This window comes from Takifugu rubripes, chromosome 1, assembly GCF_901000725.2.
Source record: "Takifugu rubripes chromosome 1, fTakRub1.2, whole genome shotgun sequence".
NCBI classification, from domain to species: Eukaryota; Metazoa; Chordata; class Actinopteri; order Tetraodontiformes; family Tetraodontidae; genus Takifugu; species Takifugu rubripes.
In genome coordinates, this window is record NC_042285.1 from 27,964,047 (window position 1) to 27,978,462 (window position 14,416).

General features: G+C 44.3%; 2 protein-coding genes across 3 annotated transcripts; one reads left to right on the forward strand and one right to left on the reverse strand.

The window, feature by feature from the left end:
- The first annotated feature begins 400 nt into the window (after positions 1 to 400).
- Positions 401 to 4,827, forward strand: ddx18 (DEAD (Asp-Glu-Ala-Asp) box polypeptide 18). The gene is made up of 14 exons (XM_003962140.3): positions 401 to 569; positions 876 to 1,064; positions 1,136 to 1,288; positions 1,624 to 1,759; positions 1,842 to 1,942; positions 2,050 to 2,249; positions 2,360 to 2,474; positions 2,813 to 2,952; positions 3,062 to 3,223; positions 3,293 to 3,445; positions 3,704 to 3,817; positions 3,923 to 3,979; positions 4,057 to 4,234; positions 4,518 to 4,827. The coding sequence occupies exons 1-14, from the start codon at positions 464 to 466 to the stop codon at positions 4,661 to 4,663; spliced, it is 1,950 nt and encodes a 649-aa protein (XP_003962189.1). The 5' UTR covers positions 401 to 463; the 3' UTR covers positions 4,664 to 4,827.
- Positions 4,828 to 5,861: 1,034 nt separating this feature from the next.
- Positions 5,862 to 13,500, reverse strand: LOC101066554 (glycerol kinase-like). Of its 2 annotated transcripts, XM_003962139.3 has the most exons (19): positions 13,253 to 13,498; positions 12,411 to 12,484; positions 12,121 to 12,227; positions 11,937 to 12,014; positions 11,088 to 11,167; positions 10,860 to 10,997; positions 10,657 to 10,766; positions 10,268 to 10,334; positions 9,209 to 9,244; positions 9,014 to 9,081; positions 8,642 to 8,684; positions 8,479 to 8,559; positions 8,212 to 8,290; positions 8,030 to 8,126; positions 7,838 to 7,922; positions 7,595 to 7,715; positions 6,636 to 6,779; positions 6,478 to 6,564; positions 5,862 to 6,184 (listed from the first exon to the last, which is right to left on the reverse strand). In XM_003962139.3, the coding sequence occupies exons 1-18, from the start codon at positions 13,304 to 13,306 to the stop codon at positions 6,488 to 6,490; spliced, it is 1,539 nt and encodes a 512-aa protein (XP_003962188.2). In that variant the 5' UTR covers positions 13,307 to 13,498; the 3' UTR covers positions 5,862 to 6,184; positions 6,478 to 6,487. The 2 variants fall into 2 exon arrangements, 1 of the variants encoding a protein (XP_003962188.2); XR_003888729.1 differs by lacking the exons at positions 5,862 to 6,184; positions 6,478 to 6,564 and having other exon boundaries at positions 6,642 to 6,779; positions 7,803 to 7,922; positions 13,253 to 13,500.
- Between the last annotated feature and the right edge of the window lie 916 nt (positions 13,501 to 14,416).

Genomic DNA, 14,416 nt, shown 5'->3' on the forward strand with positions numbered 1-14,416 from the left:
TTTTATTTGCTGTTGGCTGCAGGTACAGAAACCAAGTTAATTGCACTGCGCATGAATGGGCACACAAGTTTGTTTTTCTCTTTTTATCTTTCCAGTAAAAGAAATACAAATGTAAGTACGCTTAAAAGTGGTTATGTTGATAACACATGTTGTAAAAGACGGATTGAGAACAGAAAAAAGTAAATCATTAAAAATAAAAATCAAATGTGTAGAAAATTGCTTGGTGTGTAATAGTTCGGTATCACATTTGTTATTTATAATAAAATCATTACTCATCAAATATGTGCTTTTCGAGGAATATAAGATTTATTTAGAAGTCTAAACTTTATTGTGGGAATCCAAAATCAAGCCATTTGTGTTCATCCTTCGATGAAAAGTATTGAGAACGGGTCCTCAACATTTTCAGTCAGGCACTTCCGATGGGCAGCCGGAAGGGTCCTGAGCCTTCCACACGTGTGTAATCATGGCGGACCTGCAGATGAAGCTTCTTCGGAAGAAAATTCAGAAAAGAAATGAAAATAAGAAAAAGCGCAAGTTGCCCAGTAAACAAGAAGACGACGACGACGCGGGTACGTGCTGAGAAATATCAAACGTCTGTCGTTCGTTCAGCTAGGTTCTAAAAAGGTCTCGAACTGGGAATATTAAGTTAGCCTCGTTAGCTCCTCACGGCACAACGTTAAAGATGGGATTTTGCCGACACCGGCTGCTTAATGTTATTAATTGTTAATACATTACATTGCGATCTCGACATGGTGTCAAATGTCTTGGATAAGGTGATCGAAAATATTGTCACTTGCTGAACTAGCACAGAATCGCATTCGCTCGTCTCACATGTCTGACTAAAGAGAGAAGTGTTGGAATTCTCTTGTTTTCAGCAACACTGACCTTAAACTCCAACGGGTTGGAAGATGAATGTTCGGGGGAAACGTCAACAGCTGGCAAAGCAGCCAACGAGGCCAAGCCGAAAAAGCAGACCAAGGACCCCTTAGAGACCAAAACGGAAGAAATTCCTTCAAAGAAAAAGAAGAAAAAAAGGAAGCTCGTCCAAACAGTCGATTCTCCTGGTAATACTAGATGCAAATGTAATCAAAGTCCATTTATTTCATTTCATACCAATGCATCATTCTAATTACAGCTGAGAAGAAAACGAGAAAAGTTGATGAGGAGGAAGATGAAGCACCAGTAGCAGACGAAAATAAGGAGATAAATTCAGAAAAGCAGAGTGAAGATGATCATTCAGAGAAGGAGGATGAAGATGATCAACCCGAGCTTCCTTCTGGCTTAACTGGTAAGACCATAATATCTCCTTCAGCTGTAATAAGTCATTCGTTATACGACAAAAACCTGTAAAGTCCTTTAAACATATATGTCATGGATTAAACCTTACAGACATGTTCCTAATTAATTTGTTCAGAAGACGGATCAGAACGTAATTCAGCTATTTTGCCTTCAAGTGTTGCCCGTTGAGGTTTTCCATCTTGTAACGGGTGTCAGCTGAGGCAGACAGCGACTCGTGTGGTCGTCTTTGTCAGGAGACTCGTCGGTGACTCTAGACAGCAGCGACCGCAGGGACAGATTCTGCTCAAAGTTTTCAGACTACACATCGTCTTTCTGACCTTTCAGGTGCATTTGAGGACACTTCATTCGCTTCGCTTGCTGAACTCGTGAGTGAGAGCACACTGAAGGGGGTAAAGGAGTTGGGCTTTGAACAGATGACTGAGATTCAGCACAAAACCATTCGCCCCCTATTGGAGGGCAGGTGAGCTTCTGCTCTTTAATCCCACCTCGTGATGAAGAGATTGGCGTTCACGTGCAATTATGTCGGGTTTGCTTCCGTGCAGGGATGTTTTGGCTGCTGCTAAGACAGGAAGTGGAAAAACTTTAGCCTTCCTGATTCCTTGTATAGAGCTCATCTACAAACTCAAGTTCATGCCCAGGAATGGTAAGGCTGCATTTTCTCTGTAATGTTTTGGAACGTCAGACTTGAAATTGCAACTTTGCTTAAGCATCCAGCTTTTAGAGCACTGATTTTACCTGTTGTCCTTCCAGGTACAGGTGTAGTGATCCTTTCACCCACACGTGAGCTGGCAATGCAGACCTACGGTGTGTTGAAGGAGCTGATGACTCACCACGTGCACACCTACGGTCTGATCATGGGGGGCAGCAATCGCTCAGCCGAGGCCCAAAGACTAGCCAATGGTGTCAACATCCTTGTGGCCACACCTGGCCGTCTGCTGGATCACCTTCAGGTGGGGAGATGCCAATGGTTGGGAATAATGGAAGTCCAGTTGTCTTCTAATTTGTGCTGAACACCCTGGTAAATTAGTGAAAGACTTGAACTCCTAAAATTTACTTTCAGAATACTCCTGGATTCATGTTCAAGAACCTGCAGTGTTTGATCATCGATGAGGCCGACCGGATCTTGGAGGTGGGCTTTGAGGAAGAACTGAAGCAGATCATCAAGCTGCTGCCGAGTAGGTGTCCTCTCATCTTTCTGTAAAAATGCTATTTAGATGATGGTGTTGATGCTCACACTTAATCAGAACCTCATCATCCACATTTTCTTTGAGCAACTGTCTAAAATAAAGGTTGCCCTCAATGTTATTTAAGGCGCATGGCCACCAGGGGGCGCCGTTGACTTGAAGGGACTGCAACTCTCCGACTGTGTTGTTCTCTGAATGTTTTCAGATCTGAGGAGGAAGTTGCATCCTGGAAGTCTTGTTAATGTTGTGTATTGAACATTCATTCTCTTGCGGCCAGATTCAAACAAACACCTGTTGCACGACTCACTATTAATATCTTCTGTGTTCAGAGCGGAGACAGACTCTGCTGTTCTCTGCAACTCAGACCAGACGGGTTGAGGATCTTGCCCGCATCTCCCTGAAAAAGGAGCCACTCTATGTTGGTGTTGATGATGACAAGGAGAAAGCCACCGTGGACGGCCTTGAGCAGGTAATCTGGACCTGCTTTATCTTTTTTAAATGTTAAGTTTCAATAAATTTTAGACGCATGAGGGTGGGCTATGTATCAGCTGATACAAGCAGATCTTTGTTGGTTTCAGGGTTATGTGGTGTGTCCATCAGAGAAGCGGTTCCTCCTGCTCTTCACCTTTCTTAAGAAGAACCGCAAGAAGAAGCTGATGGTCTTCTTCTCTTCCTGCATGTCTGTGAAATATCACTATGAGCTGCTCAACTACATCGACCTTCCTGTCATGGCCATCCATGTGAGTGTTCCTCCGCTTTTCACGCTCTTATCTGCAGAAACAGCTGCGGTAAATCTTTTTTTATCTCAGGGAAAGCAAAAGCAGACCAAAAGAACCACCACCTTCTTCCAGTTCTGCAACGCTGACTCGGGCATTCTGTTGTGCACCGACGTCGCTGCTCGAGGTCTAGATATCCCTGAAGTGGACTGGATAATCCAGTATGACCCACCTGATGATCCTAAGGTATATTAAAAACTCTGAAAAATAGATTTTAAATCAATGGTTTCAGCTAATGTCCTGCTAATTATTCTTTTTCTCTTAAAGGAGAAAGTACTCATTTACAACTTTGCATTGTTTGCTGTGATTTTTGAATTTTATGTATCTTTTTCTGCTGTAAACCACTTCAAATCTGCCCACCGTGGGATCAATGAAGGTTTAGCTTATCTTAAAATCCATCTAAAGAAAGTTGGAGAGTTGGAACTATTTCTTCATTGTCTGCAGGAGTACATCCACAGGGTGGGCAGGACTGCCAGAGGCATCGAGGGCAGAGGTCACGCTCTGTTGATCCTGCGTCCAGAGGAGCTCGGCTTCCTCCGCTACCTCAAACAGGCCAAGGTACCTCTGAATCCACACATCTGCTCGTCTGGCCGTCAGCTTTAATGCTAATGCACGTTACATTTCCTGCTATTCACTGCTCTTCACCTTTAATGTCACATTCAGGTCCCACTTAGTGAGTTTGAGTTTTCTTGGAGTAAAATCTCTGATATCCAGTCTCAGGTGAGCTTTCAGTTTCTACACTGCATCTCATCAACTTTAGGTTGACTTTTATTCATCGCATTTATTTCCTCCCCCAGTTGGAGAAGCTGATAGAGAAGAACTACTATCTCCATAAGTCGGCACAGGAAGCCTACAAGTCGTATGTGAGGGCGTACGACTCCCATTCACTCAAACAGATCTACAACGTAAATACACTCAACCTCCTCATGGTGGCGCTGTCCTTTGGCTTCAAAGTGCCTCCATACGTTGATCTGAGTATCCTTTACAAGCGCTTGACTGTTGGAAAAATGAAAGGAAATTTACCAAAAACCTGGTGTTTACATCTATGACATCATCACCTGTTTGTGGCAGTCAGTTCAGTTACCATGGCGTCCTTATGGTCATTCCCAGCAGGACCGTAGCATAGTTAGCACACATCATTTTGACATGAAAGGCTCCAGAGTTTAAAAGTGTCCTGTCTCATTATGATTTGATAGACTGTATACGTATCCATCAGAACTTTGGATCAGCTGTTGACCTTGACTCAGCTCCTCTTCAGATGTCCACAGCAGTAAAGGTGCGAAGCTGCAGAAGCGAGGTGGTGGAGGCGGCTTTGGATACCAGAAATCCAAAAACACTCACAAATCCAAAATCTTCAAGCACGTCAACAAGCGGAGGAGCGACAGCAGGCAGTTCTCCCGCTGACCTTTCCTTCCTAAAGAACCGCTTTATCACCCCAACTTGCCATCATTTGACCAGCTTTTTACTCCGAGTAATTCAATTCTTCTTTTTCCATGTAAACATGAAACCTGTTCCAGTTATTCTCTCATCTTTTACTTCGACTGCGTTATTAAATCTATTGGGATATATTTGTTTTGTGTTCTGTAAACTTGACAACTGCAGTTTTAGTCACACGAGTCAGTTTTTTGTATTTAATTTTACTGATTTATTCAGTATTTCAGTTATTGCTTCACGGTACAATAGAACCGTTACCATTGACAAAATTAAAAAAGACAATATTCTCACTGAAGAAAACTCAGAAAAATTCCATCTCCCATAAATTATTTTCCTCCATGAGCTCATGGAAAAAAGGGTTTGCAGATGGAAAAATGCATTTCAATTTACGAATATATTTGTTTTTGGTGTGCTGACACAAATGTCAGACTGGGGGGGGGGGGTGCTCCCGCCTCTCGACGCTCAGTCCCGTCCCTGTAGTGTTAAAAAGCCATGATCCAACCGGGGTTCCTGACCCCCAGTGGGAACCCATTTACATCCCTGCTGTAAACAAACCCTCCTGTTAAACCAGTGCTTCTCAATTATTTTCTGTTACGCCCCCCCTAGGAAGAAGAAAACATTTTGCGTCCCCCCCGCCGTGACTAGAATTAGTATCATTTGTCTATGAAATTGTTATAAGTACACCTCTGCATAGCATTGTATCCTTATTAACATTAAAGAAAACAAAAAAAGAAAGAAATATAGACCAAAGCGGGATGATTGTTGCCAATATTCGGCACGTTTTCGCTGAAAAAACTCAAGCGGCTGATCAGCGTGACTGGGGTGTGATGTCTTTAAGTGAGGGTTAGGGTTAACCAGGGTTAGGGTTAACCAGGGTTAGGGTTATCAGCGTGACTGGGGTGTGATGTCTTTAAGTGAGGCCTTCATTTATTTGGCTTCATGCCGTCCTGCCAACATTTTTAGACACAGTAAACACACCGGTCTTTCCTCGTCTCCCACCGTAGTCGCAGTGAAGCCAAGCGCTATATACGCTTCGTCATATTTCCTCATCTTAGCTTTCGTTTGTCTCATTATCTCCGTCTCTCCGCCTTTCTTTTCATCACTGTTAAGTATTTTTTCATGCCGTCTCTTGATGGTTTGTTCACTGCTCTTCCTATCTCTTGCTCTGTGGTGTCTGCGCGCGGGATGTGCAATTACACTTTATTCTAGTACGGCAAAAAAAACAAAAAACATGTTCTCCGGGGTCACACGCGCATCGCAGCGCACCCCCCCCAGGGGGGCGCGCCCCACTATTTGAGAAGGGCTGTGTTAAACTGATTAAATTACATGAAACAGAGAAATGAGAATCTACAGGAAGGTTAAAATAAAAACCCCGTTGCTTTAAGAACATTTCAAAAGTCCGCACTGGCTTTGAATACAGGATAGAGTTGGAGTTTTGTCCACAGCAGGCCTCCGTATCTCCGCAAAGAGGCCCCGATCACAGCTGACTTCCTGCGGATGACAGTGAGGTCGTAGTTATGCAAACATCTGCTCCCTCATTCTCATCCCAGAAACCCTTTATTAACCCTTCATTTCAGACATTTATGAAATAACCTGCAACAAGAACCAAGTGGTCTGTTTAATATGTCAAAATAAGTCAAATCCTTTATTCCTATATGACTTTTTAGATGCCAATTAGGTTGAAGGGTTTTCTGTTTAGAAGTTGGTGTCATGGAGCAGCTCAAAGGCTTAAATTCAACTGAAAAATAGGTCAAAACGCGTCAGATTTAAGGTCAAACGTGTACCGTTGGTGCATCAGTGAGCCTCTGTGGTCTCCCACTTCATGGATCTCTGCACAGCTTTCTTCCATCGAGCGAAGCGGAACTCGCTCTCTGACAGGAACACGGCGCAGGTCAGAAGTGATGCATTCAAGATCAGGCAGGCTTCAGCTTCAGTTCCTCACCGTCAGTGTTGATCTGAGGCTCATACATCTCACACGTGACCTTCGGGAGGTGACTGGACCTCAGGTTCCACACGTTCACCCCCTCTGCTGCCCCTGCTGCCATGGCTGCCCCCAGAGCCGTGGTCTCGGACATGGTGGGTCGTACTGGACCGACGTGGGACAAGAGCAGAGAATTTAACCTCCAGCAATACACCAAGTATTTAGGAGGTGAGAGAAGAAGCATTCGTAGTGAAATGAAACGGTGAGATATGACAGCAGAGTTACATTTACTGCAGCAAAACTGAGTCAAGGTTCAAGTGTGTGTAAGTGCATGTGTGCGTGGAAATGGGTCAAAAGTCAGATGGCCTACTAGAATCAAAAGTCCAGTGTCACCAGTTATTGACCAAACACAAGTTTGCTGTTAGATAAATGAAGCTGTTTGTTCAGGAGTGACATCTTGTTTTGTAGCTTCAGTTTATGTCACAGAAGAACAACGTTGCTCTATAAAAAAAACCCACATAAGTTGTTTGATTCGGGAGAGAAGGACGTTGTGAGGGATTTACAACAAAACCAGGAAATAGATATCAGCCAAAGACGACACAAAGTGACAAGGTGTCAGTCACTCCTGTCCTGGTTGAACAGCTTTGTTGACCTTTGCTCTAGTTTAGAGGAAGAGCTCCGTTTGATTTACTCTTCTGTGGTCGAGTCTGATTTTAGAGCAGCTTAATGAGAAAATATGTACTGTGTTCTTCTAGGGTAACGTCCTGGTCCAGGTGAGACAGAACCCCCCTCCTGGCTTTAGACTGAAATGATTCCTCATCACCGTTTGCCACTTTATGATTTGACGTAAGAGACTTGCAAACGCTGTGACTTTCAAATTCCCAGGAAACTGTTCTCCTAAAAAGGTGAACTGGTTTGGTTTGGTTCAGCTCGGCACAGTCAGGAATGAAAGCACCTACGGCCAGCGTGCATGTGCTCACCCACAGTCACGCCGAGGATGTCCGCTTGCAGCTGCATCAGTAACCTGTTGGACGTCATCCCTCCGTCCACCTGCAGCTGAGCCAGAGGAACCCGGCTGTCCTGGTTCATCGCGTCCAGAATCTGAGTGACGGATGCAAAACCACTGATCATTAGATGACTTACTCTTACTCTGAAATGTCATGCTATATCATCTGCACACATTAGTACCCAAAATGCCTGGGTGGAGTCGAGATGGCCCTCACCTCTCTGGTCTGGAAGCAGACGGCCTCCAGGGCAGCAAAGGCCAAGTGGCTCTTGTTGGTGAACTGGGTGAGCCCGCAGATGATCCTGGAACAGAGTTCATTTTCATCACTTATAGTCTGCTCCAGAGCTGGTCTCGAGTCCATCGTCAAGGCCGGAACAGAGCGTGTAAAACATTTTAACAGCTGTCTCACCCTCTTGCACTTGGCTCCCAGTAGGGGGCGTAGAGCCCAGAGAAAGCCGGAACAAAGTAACAACCATAGGACGTTCCAGCTGTTGCCGCCAGCGTCTCTGCGATTAGACAGTGGGGACGGATGTTAACGATGTTTGTATAATAAGAGAGTGATTAACAAACCAAACATGATTAACAAACTACCTATCTCTGCTGAGGATTTAATGATGCCCAAGTTGTCCCGCAGCCATCGTACCACAGCCCCAGCAATGGCCACTGAACCCTGAGAGGACGAGAAGAATAAGCGCCGTGCAGGTCAGAGCCACACGCTGTTGCATGTGCAATCAGTCAGACAAGAAACCATCCTGGAACGGTGGGTGAGATCTCTCCATTGGTACCACCAACCAGTGCAAACTGGGAGGGGTTTTTAGCATTTCGGCAGGTCCGTTCATGAACGACGCGTTCACAGACCTCGAGCGCGTAACATGCCGGCACGTCTCTCCCCAGTTTGTAGGCAACGGTGGTCAGCAGGCCGTGGTCGGAGATCACCGGCTGGGGTGAGAGCAGGAGTGAGTGCAAACGATCGACAGGACAAACAGTGAGACTGTAGTTCAGGATCGGTCTCCCTTCTCACCGTGGTGCCCGTGTTCTTGAGCATGAAGCAACCGGTTCCGTACCTTTAACACCCACAACAAAGGATGGAATAACCATCAGTAATCTGTGTTGATTACAAGGTTACAAATGGAGGTTACAGGTTACATCTGCCAAACAGAGGCTTTGCAGTTCTGCTTTTAAGGATTTAAATCTATTTCTGCATCAGTGAAGCATCTCATGACTGATTCCCTGGATGAGTCAGCAGCACTCCGACTCGTTTATTTTGGTCCCTGTTCTTTAGTCATCATTCTCATTTCAAATGATGTCGGTGAAATCTGTTTATCCTACGTTTGACCAAGGATATGACACAAATGAAATAAAACAGGATGTTTATGTATGAAAAAGCACTTACGTGTTCTTGGCTTGACCCTCTTCGAAGCACATCTGACCAACCAGAGCAGCGGACTGGTCGCCGAGACACTGATGAGGGGAGAGTATTGGATCAGAAATGTCAGATATGTTTGATCAGATATTAAAGAACAGGGGCCGAGACCGATAATAAGGACTGAGTGAACGGGACAGGACAGACGGGAGGGTCCAGACCTACCCCAGAGATGGGAACTCCTGCCATGGAGCTGGATTTCTGGTGAGAGGACAGAAATAAAGGTGTAAATCTTTAATGGCACCAGAAATGTCATTATTTGTGTATGTCCATCCCAGGGTGCTCCCGCCTCTCCGGAACCTCGGCGTGGGAATTTTGGGCGAAAAACACTCGGAACCTAATGGAAAATTTGTTTATCTCCCTTTTCTGGTGAAGTCGTTGCGGTTTGTGAGAAATGGTCCAGCTGCCATTTAAGATGCTGCTTTTGGAGGAAGTGGGCGGAGTCTTCCCAACAGAGATAATCTAAAGGCAATTCTGACCTGTGACCTCAAAAACTCGAGCAAGTTTACATTTGAGTAAGAGCGGACTCAGGCGATACAGGATCTTTACAAATAGCATTCAGATGGGACTCAGGGACAACCAGTCCTGCCCCCCACCCCGACCACCCAACAGAGACGGGGCAAAGTGTGTGTTGCATAAAATGGGTTTAATGTGTAAGCTACCTCGATGACACAGTCGTATAACAGATTACGTTTTACCCAGCAGTCATGTGACACTAATCTGTCTGTGCTGCATCATAAACACCATCCTGATCTTATCCTTACGTTATCAGCGCTCACAAAAAACTCTTTTCTACACTATTGAAGAGACTGAAGACAAAAATAAGATATGGAAACACTGTCGTACAGATAGAAATGGCTGGTTTTGTCCCATGTGGCAGTTTCCAGTACTTTTCCTGTACTACATACAGTTCAGGTGGTGGAGTTCCAGCTCTTAATTGGCTATTTTCAGAACTTTTTGGATTTTAAAGGGTTCTGCAGATGCTCAAAATGATAACAGTTCACCTATCTCGGCCTTATCAGCTGATTCTGCTCCTCACAAACCTGAAAGGATGACAATCTTTGACCGACCAGCACATTATCACGTCGACTGATTAAGATCTCAATCGTGTGATTATCGCAGATATTATGAGACAATTTGGAACAATCCTTTATGCTTTAAATGAGTGTGATCTTACAGCAACGTTCTGAGTGTTTCATGATGGGGGGTCTGCACTGAACTCACCAAGTAACCATAGATTTCAGAGGAGCTTCGGATTGTTGGAAGGATTTCCATCGGGACGTCAAAGTAACTGAAGACAACAAAAGCACAACAGAAGAGTCGCAATGAAGATCTGCTCAAACATGTTCAGTCTCACTAACGCGTGGGGAAAATAACGAGGAGCAAAACAGCAGCTTTTGATCGCAGAAAGATGCACAGAACTACCAAGAGACGACCACAGCAACGTCTCCATCACAGGAGGAGGGGAGGAACCCCAACGCTGACGCTGAGAATGACCCTGACACAGACCCACAGAAGGAAGGACTCTAAGCAGTGGCCACCATGTTGGTCAGCAGCACCTGGTTTGGTGGAAGTGCAGAGAGAGTTTTAACTGTTATCTGAGTGTTGCTGACCTGCAGAGTTCAGAGTCCCAGTCCATGGTGTGAATGTTGAAGAGCATGGTGCGACTGGCGTTGGTAACGTCAGTACAGTGGACCCCTCCGCTGCTGCCCCCCGTCAGGCACTGGGGGAATAAAAATCAGACTTTCTCCAGAGACACGACAGCAAAAAGCCTCCCCAGGTCCTGAATGACCGTCCACACGTGTGCAACACTTACCCAGATGATCCAGGAGTCCACCGTGCCAAACATGGCGCGCCCGCTCAGCACCGCCTGACGTACCTCGTCCACGTTGTCCAGCAGCCAGCGGAGCTTCACTGCACTGAAGTAAGTGCTGATGGGAAGGCCTGTCTTGTGCTGGAGAGAAAGACGAGGGCAATCCATAAACTGGAAGTCTCAATATAAAACGCACTCGTGGCTTTTCTTCTTCTTCTTCTGTCTCCAGACCTTCAGGTGGTTCTTGTCCTTTCCTGGAGCTTTGTTGATGAGGTTCTCCACTGTGGACTGTGTGCGCAGGTCCAACCAAACTACAGAATTGAGGTTCAAACAGATTCAAACATCAGGAAGATGAAGAAACGCATCAAATCTGTCAGTTTTGTGCGTCTTCGGTGCACAGAATGTCAGCACAGCCTCTGCTGGGTGCAACAATGCAACAGCTCCTACGAGCATCACGAGTTAATACGTCAACATCTGTCCTCGGATCGCTCACAGACTGAGCTTTGGTGATTTAAGTCAGCAGAACAACCGACAAGTCCTTTTAACTGAACTTGTCCATCTCTAATATAATAGATGGTGACAGATTTCGTTATTTTTGATGCTCCAATCTCCAGAAAACCTTCCTGCTGTCACTTCTGAATGAGCAGCAAGAAATTCAGCCAGACTGGAGTTTTAATTTGATGGTTTAGATTAAGTTTGGCACTTTGGTAACAGCCCTAAACCAATACATTACCTCTAAAAGTGTTTCTGTGAGGCAGCAATAGTAACTAGCACATGTAAATATCAGACTCTAATGTAGTGTAAAGCTCCAAAGGGGCGTGTCTCCAGCTTTTAAATCACTCAGCAGGTGACAGCACATGGAGCAGCTGGGCTGGGAGGGAGCCGCGCAGACGAGTCACATGACACCACCAGGATGACACAATAATATTCATAAAACATGTTGCTAATAAAAGACTCAAGAAAATATATCACAGCTAAAGAGTGAAGCTGGCCTGCTGCACTCACATGAAAAGACCTTAATAATTACTCTCACATTAAGCACGTGAAACACTGTTGCTCTCTAACGTGTACCACACTCACCAATGGCGCTGTACAGCGGCACGCCGGTCTCTTTGTCCCACACCACAGTGGTCTCTCTCTGATTGGTTACGCCCACCGCTGAAGGAAAAGCAACATCCTAAATATCGATAAAACTCCACCTTTAAGGACACCACGGTCAGCGGGGAGCGTCTGATTCACACATGGTTGATGTGTGGTGACACACCTTTAATGCTGGAGACGTCGACATTGAGCTGGGCGAGCTTCTCACAGGTCCTCTCGATACACTCGTAGACAGACTGGATGATCTCCTGGGGGTCCTCCTCCACCCACCTGGTTTAAAAGCAGGTAAAGATGTGAACAAGCACATTACATGTCACTCTTGCTACATATTTTAAATAAACTGTCTTTGGCTCATTTATAGAAAACCAGATTGGCCTCTCTGAGACTATGACATTCGTGATTTTTTTTCAATAACTCTTTTAAAAGAGAGTTTTTAGTTAAGCCAGAACTCACCCCTCCTTGGGAAAACTCTGGTTGATCTCCACTTGGTGCTGACACACTATTTCTGCTGTTTTTGTATTGAAAACCTGTAAAATTGTCATGTTTAAACCACAACGATGCTAAAACAAAGGATACAAAAAAAGCCTTTCATATGAGGAATGAGGCCAAGAGTGAAACATTTATTTTATTTAAAAGGTAAACAGATACATGCAAATATAGTTTGACCTGTAAATCTGCAGGAGAAAAATGAGCAACGAAAAGAAAAATCCAAAATGACGTAAGTGGGAGAAGAGCAGTACAAAGCAGAAGTAAGAAGAACTAATCCGAAACATGGAAATTTCAGTTTGGCTAATGCCAAATAGAGTCAACATTTTCCCAAAATTTTAAGCAACAGCAGCTGTTTCGTAACTTCTGGCTGAAAAAGCCGCAGCTGACGAGAACCACAGACTCCAGAGGGTAAGTGGACTAGTTTTGTGGGTTTGTTAATGACTTGACTTGGCTTATTTCAGAATGATTTAAGCTCTCTTCTAGCTGTGGCCCATGAAATGTCCAAGTAATTAATGTGTTACGACACATCGACAGTAAAAAGACACCAAATGTGTTATACTGTTTAAGCCACAACTTAGGTGTTGTTTGTTCGCTCAACTATCTTTTCATTGATTATTTGACCACAAGTTACAGACAAGAGAGTTTAGAACGGATTTGGTTCAGTTTTGACAAAAACAGCAGAAACCCAGAAAGTTCACACCAAATTATGAACACAAAATCACCTCTAACACTATTTACCATTATTAACCATCCTCCTCCACATCATCATCATCATCATCATCATCCTCATCATCATCATCACTCACCAAAAATCTGGTCGAGCTCGTGCCCTGGTCAATCGCAGCAACAAGTGGATCCATTCTTAAACTTTCAACAAAAGTTTTCTTTGGTGAAATTAAACTGAGTTGGTTCAGCCGCTCCACGAATGATTAATTAATTAATAAAATGATCTCTTTGCTCGATCACCAGAAGTGTTTTCTGTCTTTAATTCCGCCTTCTTGTTGCACGAGTAGGAGGGCAAGGGCAAGTGGAAAAACTCTCGGGCTCGGCGCTACCCAGACCCGGAAACGACTGACTATATCTGGGCAGTGATTGGTCAGCAGCCAGAAGGTGAGGCTCGGCGATAGCCAATCAGATTGTGGGAGGAGACAAACCCTCCGACGCTGACGCCGCGCGGGGGGAACAAAAATAATGAGAAAACCTTTAAATTAACAATCGATCGTTTGAGATTCGATTAAATAAAGACCTGAATAAACTGTTCCACCGCGTTGGTTTACTTATACGTAAATGTACGTAAATTAAAAAGAAAAAAGCTTTAAACACAAAATAAGCGTACAAAATGTCACGAACCTGTCGGAGGATGCGTTCATTTGCTGGCGGAATAATCGGTGAAACGAGCGTCTGGACAGACAATAACGAGCGGGGTCAGAACAGGGACATCTTTGACATCTTTGACAACATTTCTTATGTAACCTCGTACTTTTGTTGAACGAATTGAGTTATGAAACGTAACTCAATCTTGCAACATGACATGTGCAGTAACGTGCTATCACCATAACATACTGTTACCTTTTTACATATGTTGCTGTTTTGCATATAATACGTAAAGATAGATACATATACGTTTAATGTTCTATCACAGCCATTTTACTTTAGTTTAGTCTTTAATTCGGGTTTTCGGGTGTGGTGATTTCACAAACGTGTCCATGATGACTGGTTTTCTCAGGTATGAACTCAAACCGTTGTGGTGAGACGCACTGACAAATATACCGACAGCGACATCTACAGTCCAGCTCTCCACTCACAATAATGTTATTAATTAGTTATGATTATTCAGCTCTTGGAAAGAGTATCATGATTGTTCAGGAGAGCTGCTTTTATAATACAGCGTTTATGGATGACAGTAAGTTTAGTTATTCATGTTGCTAAAAATGTATGAGCTTCTAAATCTGTGTCCCTTTGTGATATAT